The 15,142-nt window shown below is 46.0% G+C and overlaps 1 protein-coding gene across 2 annotated transcripts in view; it reads right to left on the bottom strand.

Moving 5' to 3' along the window:
* Positions 1–15,142, bottom strand: part of REPS2 (RALBP1 associated Eps domain containing 2) — a 231,222-nt gene that overhangs the window by 24,302 nt on the left and 191,778 nt on the right. For both annotated transcript variants that reach the window (XM_007454850.1, XM_007454849.1), the window contains exons 15-16: positions 7,650–7,733; positions 6,445–6,590 (exon numbers count right to left, since the gene is read on the bottom strand). In XM_007454850.1, coding sequence (XP_007454912.1) covers positions 6,445–6,590; positions 7,650–7,733 — 230 coding nt within the window. The remainder of the gene's footprint in view (positions 1–6,444; positions 6,591–7,649; positions 7,734–15,142) is intronic.

Raw genomic sequence — 15,142 nt, 5'->3', positions numbered from 1 at the left:
TAAAAAACAGTGACAATACCAAATGCTGGTGAGGATGTGGAGACACTGAACCTCATACAGTGCTGGTGGGAAGATAAAATGGTACAGCCATTTTGGAAAACTTGGCAGTTTCTTTAAAAACTAAATATACACTTAGCACACAACCCAACACTCACACTCTTCGCCATTTAGCCCAGAGAAATGAAAACTTACGTATACACAAGAACCCGTACACAGATGCTCACAGCAGCTTTATCTGCAGTACTCGACAACTACACACAAACAAAATGTCTCTCAATAGGTGAATGGCTAAACAAACTGTGGTACACCCATAGCACAGAATACTGCTTAGCAGTATTGATTTATACAACAACTTGGACAGATATCAAGGGCATTATGCCGAGTGAAAACAAGCCAAACTCAGAAGGTCACATGCTGTGATTCTATGAATATAACATTCAGAAAATGACAAAGTTATAGAGATGGGAAACTGATCAATGGTTACCACGGGTAAGGAGTAAAGAAGAAGATGGGGTAAGGGTGACTCCTGTACCTTGATTACAGTGGTGGTTACAAGACACACACATGTGATAAAATGGCAAAGAACTATACATATACACTGGCCCAACGTCAATTTCCTAGTTTTGATATTATATTATAGTTAGGTTAAATGCAATCATTGAGAGAAACTAGGTGAAAGATACACAGGACTTCTTTGTACTATTTTTGAATTTCCTATGAATCTATAATTATTACAAAACAAAAAGAGTTGGTTTTTTAAATAAATTTATTTATACTTTTTTTTGGCTGCATTGGGTCTTCATTGCTGCACGTGGGCTTCCTCTAGTTGCGGCGAGCAGGGGCTACTCTTCGTTGTGGCGTGTGGGTTTCTCACTGCGGTGGCTTCTCTTGTTGCAGAGCACGGGCTCTAGGAGCTCGGGCTTCAGTAGTTGTGGCACGTGGGCTCAGCAGTTGTGGCTCGCGGGCTCTATAGTGCAGGCTCAGTAGTTGCAGCACACGGGCTTAGTTGCTCTGAGGCATGTGGGATCTTCCCAGACCAGGTCTTGAACCTGTATCCCCTGCATTGGCAGGCGGATTCTTAACCACTGCACCACCAGGGAAGCCCAAAAGTTTTATGAAAATACATGTTGATCAGAACTGGATGCCCCTACTTAAACAAATACCACGCTAAGTGTGCCAGCTTATAACAGTTTCCCCTCCTCTGGGAACTGTCTCCATCCCCTTCCCCCTCCCTCCACAGGGATGGGCCCCAGGCAGACCGTTCTATTTGTCTTAAGAAACGCTCAGCTCTGTTTTCACACTTGAACGGATGCTGGCCTGTGGTAAGCTGACCAGATTCTCTCTCCCAGGGATGTATGGGTCCTGGTTAAGAGTTTGGTTTAGCCTGGGCCCTGCACAGTGAGAATGTAACATCTGGAGCTGAAGGTGGTTGAGAAGTCATCACAGATAAAAACGACAGAAAACAGAGAAGAATCAGGAGGAGAGCCAACAAGTATACAGTCCTCTCTCCCAATCCATCCGTGCCCCTGGTTTCCATGAGTCACCCCTGTACTCTTACAATAATGAACAGGGTTTTGCTAGCTCAAGTTGCTCTTTATGTTTTACAACCAAATGAGCCCTAAGTAACGCAAAGACAGGATCCGGCCCCAAAAACCTCTCAAGGGTTCAGTAAAGGTGTCTAACTTGCCTCACCTCTTAAGACTTGCTTCTAGAGTTTGTCTCTCCAGGTTCTCCTAACTTCGTTACTCACTGTTCCAAGGTGGGCTCTAAGTGGCCTGGTTTCCAAGGAGGAAGATAAGGGAATAACAGCAAGGTGTTTATTTCGCCTGCTGCTGTTGTACGTCAGGCGACCTCTCAGTTTCGAACTGCGTACTGTGAGGCTCATCCACTGAAGGTTCTGTGGCAGACTGTCCTCCAATCCTATTCTCACGCCTTCCTGTTTTCAGTAGCATCTCCTCAGGTTGAGCTAGGCACAGGGCCATGCAACTAGAAACTAGTTGCATCTCCATGTCTCCCTGGCAAGTAGATGAGGCCACATGACTAAGTCTGGGTGAAATGGATGCGAGAGAAGTGATGTATGCCACTTCTGAGTCATGCCCTTAAAAGTAATCTGTTTTCTCTCCATTTGCTCCTTCCCCCTTCCTGGGACCTGGAACACGAACATGTTAAAGGTGAGCCACCTCCGACCCTATGGATAAAGGCAACCCTCACAGGGATCTAAAACAAGACGACAGAAGGTACCTGGGTTCTGGGCAGGTATTCTTCTGGACCACTCACCAAGTCAGACTTTTACATAAGAAAGTAGTTAATTTCTATGTTATGTGAGTGACTGTTACCTGGTTTATGTTCAAGCAGCTGAACCAATGTTTGAAGGAATATAAACTGGGGTCTCTAGATGAGAAAAATCTTCTTAGCCTTCACCCTGGGCCCTGATTTCTCCCACGGAATTCTGAGTACAGCTTTTAAGAAGTGAGTTTATACTGCCTTTTCTCTTCTTGGAAATGGTAGGTTTTCATTAGAGATGTCAATCATCAACCCCAAAGATATTCCAGTGTTGCCAAACATGAGGAGGGAAGGGAAACAGAATCCCAGCCACACTGAGAACGTCATACAGACAAGCAGACACTGCCACACAAGCTCCTTGGAATGCCCTGGGGCGGCCCAGGACAATTCCTGGGGTTCCAAAGAAGAGCAAAGGCCACAGAGGCTGGCACAGGTTCAGTCACAGTACTGCCACACAACATTCTCTAGTTCTAAACTGTTCAAACAACTCTATTTTCCCAAAATCGATCCTTAGCAGATACATTAGATATGGGGGAAAAAATCAAGCTAAATTATTTCTAAGAAAAACCCACTTCTGTCCTTATGGGTAGCTCATTAATGATGATACAATCGGAGAGCTGTTTATTACTTGTAACCTGGACTCAGGAGCGCACACTTGGAGAGAATATTTTATTAGTTCCTCTCCCCTAAATGGAGCAGACAGTGATGATATCTGAAGCAGAATTTGTTTCTTATTAATAGATCAGTTCTAACGTTAATTTCCCCAAAGTCTGAAGACCATTTTGCAACTTGATTTATGACTCTTTTCTCGGTTTTCCCAAAGACGGTATATAGTAACGACCACTCTAAATGCACTGGAGAGAGATTAACTTACTACATACAATGGATGTCTAAGGGCATCAGAGCTTAATTCTCTCCCAGAACCCTAGCTGAGAAAGGGCCATACAGGCTACCATCATGTGTCTGGCTGTCCTCTCTCCAGGTTTTAAAAAATTATGAATGCTAAGTTGCTCCTTATCACTCCAAAATAAACTGGTCTGGGACCGGAAGTAAATCTAATAAAGTTCCCTGCCATTTACAGCACTATTTGTGCTGCTGGTGGGTGCTAGCCTCTCTCAGCCTGACCCCATGTGGTCACCTAACTACTGAAAGAGTATCATGGTGAGGGGCAGTGACTGAACAGGCAGATAAAAGAAAATATCTCCTTTCAACAAATGCTGCTGGGACAACTGGAAACCCATATGCAAAGAATGAAGCTGGACCCCTTCATTATATAATACACAAAAATGAATTTAAAATAGACCACAGGGCTCAATGTAAGAGCTAAAACTATAAAGCTTTTAGATGCGAACACAGGAACAAATCTTCATGAACTTGATTTGGGCAGTGGTTTCTAAGGTAAATTTTTTTTAATATCTTTATTGGAGTATAATTGCTTTACAATGCTGTGTTAGTTTCTGCTGTATGACAAAGTGAATCAGCTATATGTATACATATAACCCCATATCCCCTCCCTCTTGCGTCTCCCTCCCACCCTCCCTATGCCACTGGGCAATGGTTTCTTAGGTATGACAGCAAAAGCACAAGTGACAAAAGAAAAAAATTCGATAAATAGGACTTGATCAAACTTAAAAATATTGTGCTGCAAATAGCACCATCAAGAAAGTGAAAAGACAATGCACAGAATGGGAGAAAATATTGGCAAATCATACATCTGACAAGGGGCTTGTATCCAGAGTATATAAAGAACTCATAACTTAAAAATAAAAAGATAAATAATCCAATTAAAAATGGGCAAAAACCTGAGAAGACATTTCTCCAAAGAAGTTATACACATGGCCAATAAGCACATGAAAAGATGCTCAACATCACTATTCATTAAGGAAATAAAGATCAAAACTACAATGAGATACCACTTCACACCCACTAAGATGGCTATGATAAAAACCTTAAAAATCAAATAACAAGTGTTGGTAAAGAGGAGGAAAATTTGGAACCCTCATGCTTTACTGGCAGGATTGTAAAATGCTTTAGCCACTGAGGAAAACAGTTTGGCAGGTCCCCAAACTGTTAAACATAGAGTTACCATATGACCCAGCAATTCTACTCCTAGGTATAAATACTCAAGACAAATGAAAAGGTAAGTCCACACAAAAATTTGTACACAAATATTCACAGCATCATTATTCGTATTAGCTGAAAAGTGGAAACAAACCAAATGTCCATCAACTGATGAACAGATGAATAACATGTGGTATATCCATATAATGGAACATTATTCAGCAATTAAAAAAAATTAAGTTCTGACTTACTATACAACATGGATGAACTTTAAAAACATGATGCTAAGTGAAAGAAGCCAGTCACAGAAGACCACATGTTGTATGATTCCATTTAAATGAAATGGCCAGAGCAGGCACATCTATGAAGACGGAAAGTAGAGAGTGGTTGCCTGGGGCGTGGGGCAGGGGAGAATGGAAAGTGACTGCTAATGGGCACAGAATCTCTTTTGGGGGTGATGAAAATGTTCTAAAATTACACTGTTATGATGGTTGCACAACTACGTAAATATGCTAAAAACCACTGAAGTACACACTTAAAAGAGAGAATTGTATGCTATATGAAATGTATCTAAATAAAGTTGTCTTTTAAAAAAGATGAAGAGGACTTCCCTGGTGGTGCAGTGGTTAAAAATCCACCTGCCAATGCAGGGGACACGGGCTCGAGCCCTGGTCCGGGAAGATCCCACATGCCGCGGAGCAACTAAGCCTGTACACTACGACTACTGAGCCCATGTGCCACAACTACTGAAGCCCGCACGCATAGAACCCGTGCTCCGCAACAAGAGAAGCCACTGCAATGAGAAGCCCGTGCACCGCAACGAAGAGTAGGCCCCACTCGCCGCAACTAGAGAAAGCCCGTGCACAGCAACGAAGACCCAACGCAGCCAAAACTAAATACGTACATTTATATATTTAAAAATAAAAGATGAAAAAAGATCTCTGCGTGAACTCCACCAGCGGCCCTGCCATCCAATTTGGAGGATGTCGTGGCCACCGCTGAGTGACTAGCATTGATGTGAAGTGCAGATTACAGTGGAAAGCTGGGGAGAACATGGAAGCAAGTTTGGCTGTCTGTGTCCCCGACAGAGATGCATCCTCTAGGCTGGAAGGTGGCTGGAAGATGGCCAAAGCTCTCAGTGACTATTAAGGACAAAATATACTTCCTTTATGCACTAATACTATCAGGGAACTGTCTATTTGGAAAAAACAAAAGTCATTACCTGAAGAAGAGTGCTGCACAGATTCAGAATGGGGACTGGCTTCAAAGGCAAGCTGCACCCACAGAACCTGTTGCTTTTCTTCCCATAACAGTGTAAGCAGGAGTAACTCCGAAGCAGCCCCCGAGACCCACAGGGCCCCTGGAGCGGTGCCATGACGTATCCTGAGCATTTGTGTTAGTGACTAGTCAGGCTCACTTGAAGTAACACGCAGCAGCAGTTTTCTGCCCTGGACGCCTGGCTCAATTTCACTGAGGCAAGTGATGGCTCTTCTTAAAGCCAAAGCCTGGAGAAGGATGGTCTTCTCGGTCCCGGGCCATGTCCACAGGTGTCCCCACCCTCCATCCAGCTGATCATACATACAGATATCTTAGCAGCTCTGCATGTGACCATTCTGTGCTGAGATGCTCAACAACAGAACCTCTTCATGGGGATGAAAAGGAATCATACACCACATCTACTCAAAGTTGGGTCTGAGGGTCTTGAAGCTGGCCACGTGCACCGGGGAACATGAGATAAGACAGGCAAAGAGGAAAACTGCCATTTATATTACTGTCTTCTTCCCAGGAAAACAAGAAGAGCGGTAGGAAGGAAAGGAAGAGGAGGGGAGGAGGGGAAGGAAATCAAACCAACCCAAAGCACACCCCAGCCTGGGACTTGCTGGTCCCTAGGGTTAAGTTAAGCCCTATCACTTAGAAAGCCTCTTTCTATGTGACTGGGAGACTGTAATCCCATCATAGAAATGAGTAAGGTAAGACTATAACCATTAAAATCACACCTGTCCATGGTGATGAGTGTAAATGTAAGTTTACATTTACATATGTATATGCAGATTTAAAATAAAGTTTCCGACCTTTCGCACATTTATCTGTTCTACTTACTTTTGCACTGTTGGATGGGGTTTCACTGTTGCTACAGAAGCTGGCCCGCCTACAGCCGTAGTAGGCTCTTGACTTTCTGTAGCTTGATTTTCAGGTCGGAATTTTCTACGGATGGGCTTTGATGGGGGCTGAGAATACGGTATATCCTGTGGATTAAAAAAAAAAAAACCCAAAAGTTAAACAATTAAACGCCACCTGTCACGTCAATGCCCCATGTTACTCTCGGCCTATCCCCAAGGTCAGTCGTGTGCTCTATTCAAACTCCACACCTCAGGACAAGTGGCTGATTCGTGGCTTGGCAAGACCTGGAGAGACCCGGGCATGAGATTCCAGGGGCCTTTCCTTCTTTCTTTTTCTTTTCTTTTTTTTCATGCTTGCAGCCTATTACCTCTTTTGTCACCTGGAAGGACACAGGACTCAGATGCCCTCTCTCCCGCCCCTCTTTTCTTTTTTAAATGCTGTGTGCATCTCACACCACAGGGCCTTTCCTTACTGAAGACAAAATTCACCCTTGCCTCACTTTGGGGCTTTTGGGAATATGTTCTGAATCTGTTCTAAGTTTTAAAGTTTGTAGAGGTCTTTGTCATATGCTCATCATTCTCCGACCCCCAGCTCCTACATCAAGCCAAGCTGACGAGCCACTGTGTCTTCTGGAAGGAGACAGTTGGCCTGCTTCCTTGGAGGCCCTGCCTCACCTGTGCTCCTGAGCACAGGCCCATGTGCTCTGTGATGGGAGGAGGGCCTGAGGAAATGGGCAAGGAGAAAGGAGGGGGAGAAGACGAATGGGAGAGCACAGTGAGTGAGCAAGCAAATGGCCCAGGACTTGGTGACATGGGTGGGCAAAGGGAGACCATAGCAAAAAGACTAGGAAGGGAAGACCACCCCAGCCCCCAGCCTGCTCCTCGAGGCTTAGCAGGATGCAGGACTCCCCACTGCACCTCTTGGTCTTGCCAAAAGCAAGGCCACCATATTTAGTTGGGAGGTTGAAGAGGGAAGTACAAACTGTCAGAAACATCAAGGTGGAGCCCAGGAATCATCAGGACCCTAACCTTCACAAAGAACCCAGATTCTAGGAAATCTGGATCATAAACATTCATGTCAGGGCATGAAAACTTTAAAACGGTATGTCTTCTAACAGTGGCAAGCAGCCCAGGGGAGGGTGGGGTCACAAGACCATCACAGTAACACCCTCACGCTGGCCTTACCTTCTTTGCTGGACTACTTTCCGCAGCTTGGGAGGGGGCTCTGTTCAGCTGGGGGTGTAACTCGGCCTCAGACGCTTGTTCAGACTGTAGCAAAAGATCACAGAAAGGAAAAAAATGCAAAAACATAACCACCTAAACATGTAATGAAGAGAGCTTAGGAAAAGAGTTACTAAGGAGAAAGAGCCAAGGATGGTCGGGTCTGCTGATCCTCGAGAAAAGCTTCTGTAGACCCTGCTGTTCCCTCCCATCCCTCCTCCCAGCATTGTTCAATCTTAGAAAAAAAAAGTCACAGGAATGTCTTCTATAATTGGATGTATATATTGCTAAAAACTAATGCTTCGAAAGCACAAACTAAAAATAACAAAGCATATCAGAAAAATAGGGTGGGGAAAGAAGTTAAAATTTCAACCCAATCACTAACAAAAACAATAATTATAATGAAAAGCACTGAAAGTTTTTTAAATATTAAATTTCTGATAAACATTCTAGTAGATATGACTCTTTACCTTGAAAATAGGTGAGGGGTAAGCATGATGGAAGGGGTAAACAGAGGGATTCTGGCTGCTGAGTGGTATGGAGTCCGTGAATGAAAGCACAAAGACGGGGGAGGAATGGCCCCAAAGGCCTGCAAGACAGTGGGGCCACACAGCCCGGTGCAGAGCCCAGGGAGCGCGGGTGCCCTGCTCAGCTTCCTATCTCCCAGGCTTGCTACATTCAGTGCTGCTGGAGTCCTTGGCTTTCAGCCACTATTAGCCAGTGATGCAAAATGTTAACATGTGAACCAACGTGACCTCCACATTATCAGTCCTCTACTGACCCACAAGCTAATCTGCATCACAGAAACACACACTGCAGCATACAACCTATGGGTCTGAGGGCACCTACCTCGTTGCTAAGCAGCCCTCTTCAAACCCTTGCGGGGCCTGGCTTCTTCCTTATTCTGACCCTACTCCTCCCCAACCACCGCCCCACCCAGCACGTTCCAGCTGCCTCTAGTCTTCAGAGACCAGCAGCCCAGCTCGGCATCCTCAGCTGTGTTTGTAAAGCTCCTGTCCCTGGCATCTGATGAGTCGCAGTCTCCTACTTGGAATCATTCTCTCTTCCTGTTCTGGCCCCTCTTGTCCCTCACGTGTGCCATTTCTCAAGGTCCTGTTTTCGGCTCTCCTGCTCCATGTTTCCCTCCCTGTCCACTCTTCCCCACAGTAAGCCCGTCTGCTCCTACACTTCCACTGCCCGCGCTGGAATCCTTGGTGCCCAAGCAACTCCCCGCCTCTTTGAAACCCACGCTGCAGGCACTCAACATGCGTGATTTCTAGTTCCAAGTTTTTCTTATAGCCTTCTCCTTTCCATTAAGGGTAAGTGTATTATTGTTGTTGTTGTTGTTATTAATAGATGTGTACTATGAACCACCGAACACTTGCTATGTGTCACATGTTGCTCTAGGTGTTTTGCATGGATTACTGCATTTCATCATCACAGTCTTAGGAAGTCGGGAAGAAACTAAGGACCCAGAAGGTAAGGGACTCACCCAATATCACACAGATAGCAGAGTCCAAACCCAGGCCTCAGGTTCCAAAGCCGGGCTGTGACCACTATGCTATACCGCCTCCAGCACTCTTGGGCCTCAGTGTTATTCACTCAAGAAATACCTATCCAACAGCCACGACAGGCAGCCCCTGTAGTAGCACCGGTGTTCAAGGATGAACAAGCCCTGGACCTTGCAGTCTAGCGGGAAAGGCAGAGAATGAGCAGGCAAACAGGCTTCAGGGGAATAAGGACTACAGCGAGGGCATGCAGGGGATACAACAGCAGCCGGCCTTGTGGGTCACCAAGACTCAGGCAAAGGTAACATCCCAGCTGCGAGCTGGGTGCAGAGGGGCCCTGCACAGGAGTGGCGAGAAAGGAGGATTGAGGGGCCTCCCAGGCTCTGACACCTGGGAGGGCAGGCTGGGGTACCACGAGAGCACGGAGGCCAATCTCCGCAACAGAAACCGAGGGAGAAGCAGGTGGGAAGGGGAGCCCGCTTTGGGACACACTGAGTTTGAAGTACCCGGAAGCATCCAAGTGAAGTCGGTCAAGAGCCATTCACGGTCAGGCTCCCCCACCTTCTCGGGGGTTCGGACAGATGGCATCACACTCCAAGATGCGTTAGTCCAATGTCAGCTTTCTGAATGGCTGAGCAAGGACCTGACAGGCACCTAGTGCAGGGCTGCCCGTGACCTGTGCTGAAGAACAGGACCTGGACCTGAGGCCCGCACTCGCCCTCCACTGCCAATCCACGGCCTGCCCTGCTACGGCCCGCCCGCTCTCCACAGGGACCACAGGTTTGCGCCCACATGGCCCAGAGGCCAGGCAGAGAGGAGAGAAGTGATGGACCAGTCACCCCACCTTTCAGTTGGTCAGTTCCCCTCCATATCATCAGGCAGGTGGAGAGAGGTGTCCATCCTAACGTTCCCTTTCCTGGGGAGATGAGTGAAGTCTCCTTCTTGTGGAAATATTGAGGGAAATGATAAATTTCATCCTCTTTTCAACAAAAATGAGGATTCTGAGCACAGCAAAAGCAATAGAGTGTCTGTATCACTGACTTCCTTTTCTTGTAAACATCTCTAAATCACCAACAACAATGGGGTGGGGCTTGGGAAGGATGAGGAGCAGTTGTGAGGCCTGAAAACTGTTTTCCATTTTAAAATTTACCTTCCTGGGCTTCCCTGGTGGCGCAGTGGTTAAGAATCCACCTGCCAATGCAGGAGACACGGGTTCGAGCCCTGGTCCGGGAAGATCCCACATGCCACAGAGCAACTAAGCCCGTGCACCACAACTACTGAGCCTGTGCTCTAGAGCCCGCGAGCCACAACTACTGAAGCCTGCATGCCACAACTACTGAAGCCCACGTGCCTAGAGCCCGTGCTCTGCAACATGAGAAGCCACTGCAATGAGAAGGCTGCGCACCTCAACGAAGAGTAGCCCCCGCTCACCGCAACTAGAGAAAAGCCTGCGTGCAGCAACGGACACCCAACGCAGCCAAAAATAAATAAATAAATTTATTTAAAAAAATAAAATTTACCTTCCTGAAATTGTACTCAAGGGCCTGGGTTTCCTAGCTCTATGATTAATAACAAACAACTCTGCAGTGTTAAGTCAGGCTGATCTAACCATCAGTCTCCTTAAGAGGAAACTCAAGACCTCCCCAACACTTTCTACTGCTCCAGGATCCATTCTAAATGGTTCCACCTATTAACATTCAAAAGAGCAAATCTCAGGAGGGGCCTAGAACACAAGAATCAGGAAGGACCTGGAAAGGCAGAGCCTCACCCCAGCCAGAACGTATCCCAGGAAAAGAGATGGAAAAAGAAAACTAGCTTTGTGCTTAAAAAAAAAAAAAGAAATTAAAAAAACCTGAAGATGAGACTTAGACACGCAAAAGCCCCTCTTCCCAATAAACTATTCCACTTCCCTTCATGAAAACAGTGTGAAGCTCACATAAGACTTAGCAGCTGGCAAGCAGGTCAAAGTGGGAGATTTCATTGCTGTTTCTTCAGACTTTTCTAAGTTAACAATTCTGGGAGAATGAAAACCCATGAAAACAGGGGGACCTCAGTGGCTCCCTTTCTTCTCTGTGTATTAGAGAAATGGGGGAACAACTCTGCTATCAATATGGACAATACGTCCTTGTCCAAAAGTTCTTGTTGTCTGAAGCGAAATCCAATGCCTGAACTTTATGAAAGAAATAAATATGTGGATTACAATTATATTGGAACATCAGTCCTTCCCTCATGGCTCCATGTGTAACAACACATACCTAGCCAGGACGTGACAAGCCAGGAAAAGGCACTTTTAGCCAAGAGCTCATTGAAACTTGAGCTAAGGTCCCTTTTAAAAATATAACTGTCATTTTAATACTCTCCTATCCAGAAATGAGAAACATATTTTCATTCTAATTTTGCAATGAAAAACCTGGACAGGTCACATGGACTTGGAAGGTGCTGCCACTCAGGATGCTGAGAACTGCTGTGGGGTTTTGATGGGACAACATGGGCTCTGCTCAGTTAGCTCCCCAGAAAGGGACATAGGCCCAGGGAGGCTAAGCATTTGGATTCTCCACCAGAAGAAGGGATCATTCAGTTATTCAATTATACAGATAATTATATTATACATCTGATGTGTCACTTTCCAAGAATCCTCAGCTCAGGTTCTGCTTCTAGGCAACCGGACCCGAGACACCAGATAATGTGCTCCCAGAAGAGAGGAGTTAAAGCACTCTAGTATGTTTCTCCTTGGGCTGTCTCTTGAATCACTTGTTCTGGGGGAAGCCAGCTGCCATGTCCTGAAGCCACTCAGACAGCCTTGTGGAGAGGCCTACATAAGAAGGAACTGAGGCCTCCTACCAACAGCCACGTGAATGCACCGTCTTAGAAGTGGATCCTTCAGCCCCCATCCAGCCTTCAGATGACACCAGTCCCAGTTGATGTCTTGACTGTGGCCTAATGAGAGACCCTGAGCCAGAACCACCCAGATTAGTTGCTCCTGCATCTCTAACTCACAGAAGCTATGAGATAATAAATGTTCATAGTTTTAGGCCTCTTAAAAAAATACACTCTAGTAAGTCTGGAACTTGGGGTCTAGTAGGGTGGAATAAGTGTGAAGAGTGGAGAACAATGGGAGAGCTGAAGTTGGAGACGGGCAGTGGACTGGACCACACATGGTCTTACAGATTGTCATCCTGGACTATTTATCAGCCACTCAGTACCATTCCCCACATCTATGCTCTTCCTTACACTGCAGTGGGTCAGAACCTGGGAACTACATTTATAGAATCTCCTTTCAACACAGTTCTTTACTGCCACTGAGAGTCACTCACGTGAAACCAAGGAGGTGAGAGAAAACAAGCCATATTACTGCTCCTCTGGCAGCGGTGGGCAGAAAAGCATGGGCTTCAGCAGTCAGAAGATCTTGCTGTGGCCTTGGGCATTTCCCTGCAAATCATGACTTCCATGATGCATCCTGAGCATCTCCAGCTGTTTCCTTCAGTTCTTGGAATATCTGCATTTCCAGTAAGTTGTGGTAAAGCTGATAGCGGTAGCCTTCACTCACCTCTGCTCCTCTAGCACATCTAATTCTTTCTGTAAGCACCTAATTCCGTGAATATTAAATCTCTTCCAGTGTGAAACACCTAGAGCAGTTTCTGTTTGCCTGACTACACCTTGGTTGGTACATCCATACTGAGGATTTGGAGCTTATCCCAAGGGCCAAAGGGGCCAATGCAGGATTTCAGGTAGGGAAGTGAGCCGACTAGATTTGTGTTTTAGAAGGATCATTCTGGACCCAGTGAGTAGAACAAATTGGAAGCGACCCATACTGGGGGAAGGGAACTCAGTTAGAGGCTAAAGAAGAAGACAAGGCAAGAGACGATGGTCATTCAAACCAGTTTGGGGAGAGTTAGGTTAGGCAGACTTGAGAGCTATGTAGACTGGAAACTGGATACCTCCTCGGAGATTGGTGGAGTGTGGGAAGTGAAAGAACGGTGATACACGGAGTCCTGGCTTCCATCTTAGACAATGGGCAAATGGTTGAGACAGGAAATAGTTTAAAGCAAGAGCAAAGAAACATGGCAGCACAGTAGCTGAATAAAATTAAGCAGACTCATCACAAACCAGTGCTAGAACAACCCACCCAATAAGGGTTCCAAGGGAACACCAGTTCCACGAATTTCTTAGAGGAGGGACTGGCAAACTTTTTCTGGAAAGAGCCAGATAGTAAATACTTTCAGTTGTCCCGGTCATTCAGTCTCTGGGTCTCCAGGTCTCTGCTGCCAACCTCCAACTCTGCTGCTGAGTGCAAAACCAGGTGCAGACAATACAAGGAACGGGCGTGGCTACATCCCAATAAACTATTTACAGAAACAGGTGGCAGGATAGATTCGGTGTGTGGGTCATAGTTTGCCAGTCCCTGACCTGGAGGGGAGAAGATTCTACACATAAGCTTAGGAAACACTGCAGAGTCTCTCCCTCTTAGAAATCCAGAGAGCGCACAGCACGCCACACACCCTGAACTCCTGTGAGGTAAAGGAAGCCACTGCCCTTATTTAACCCAGCAGTTCACAAATGTATTTGGCTTCGACTCCTTATTCTCATGTAATTCACATTACCATCCAGCAAAACTAATGTTCTGTGGAACACACTTGGGGAAACACTGACCTATAGACTGGGTTCTAGCGGAATAAAGGAAAACCATTCCATTTGATTTGAATGGCAAACTCCATTCAAGTCAAACGTACATCCCTCTGCCTCTAGCCTTGGCCAAGTGTGTGAGGCAGGGTGAGGACGTGTTGTTGCTGGGCAAGAAGGGCTCCCTCCCTGCCTCTCCACTTCCCTGCAGTAGCAGCTCTCGCTGCTGCTGCCAACTACTTATCTGCAAGAATTTATTTACTGCACTCCTCTAAAACCTCCTGGACACAAACACAATACAAATCATTCCTTATGGTAGTTAAAACACATGAACAGAACACTGGTAACTTATGGATTTTTTTCTGAAGTAGCTTAAAAACAACACGTCTCAGGTTCCAGTTCCACCCAGGCAGGTGAGCTCACAAAGGCCCTGCGGCTCCCACCTGAGCCCAGGTGCTCATCACACCAACCCCCGCAACCTGGGCCACTGCAGAAACTTCAGTGGGTCTTTCTCCAGCCTTCGGTTTTTCCCCTGGTCTAGTCGACCCTGCATGGAATATGAAAGGAACTCACTGAGGAACTCATCTTGTAAAGCGCTTTCTCATCAGAACACTTTTTCTCAAGGCCCCTCGATGGGTCCCTAAGGCCTGTGGCACACAACACAATCCCTCAGCCAGTTAAAGATCTTCCATCGGGCTTCCCTGGTGGCGCAGTGGTTAAGAATCCACCTGTCAATGCAGGGGACATGGGTTCAAGCCCTGGTCCGGGAAGATCCCACATGCCACACAGCAACTAAGCCCATGCGCCACAACTACTGAGCCTGAGCTCTAGGGCCTGCGAGCCCCAACTACTGAGCCCACGTGTGACAACTACTGAAGCCCACGCACCTACAGCCCGTGCTCCGCAACAAAGAGAAGCCACTGCAATGAGAAGCCCGTGCACCGCAACAAAGACCGAACACAGCCAAAAGTAAATAAATAAATCAATTAAATAAAATAAATAAATAGGAAAAAAAATTAAAAAAAAATATCTTCCATCATTTGGCTCCAATTTACCTCTGCATCATAACTGCATTAGTTTGCTGATCGGGAACCCACTCCAGGCACATAAGTATTACCTGGATCTTCAAACACACCACAAGTTTCTTCTCAACTCAATTCTATTTATTCTAGAACTTCTAGCCCAGTGGTTCCCAAATATAGCTACACAAGAGAATTATCTGGGGAATTTTTATAAATTACAGACTTTTAGATACTACCCCAGACTTCTCTAATTAGAATCTCCTAGGGCTGGAACATTAGAACTTCTATTTTTTTTTTTTTTTTTTTT

This window comes from Lipotes vexillifer, unplaced genomic scaffold (genome assembly GCF_000442215.2).
Source record: "Lipotes vexillifer unplaced genomic scaffold, Lipotes_vexillifer_v1.1 scaffold586, whole genome shotgun sequence".
Taxonomy (NCBI): domain Eukaryota; kingdom Metazoa; phylum Chordata; class Mammalia; order Artiodactyla; family Lipotidae; genus Lipotes; species Lipotes vexillifer.
This window is presented reverse-complemented; position numbering and strand designations above follow the sequence as displayed.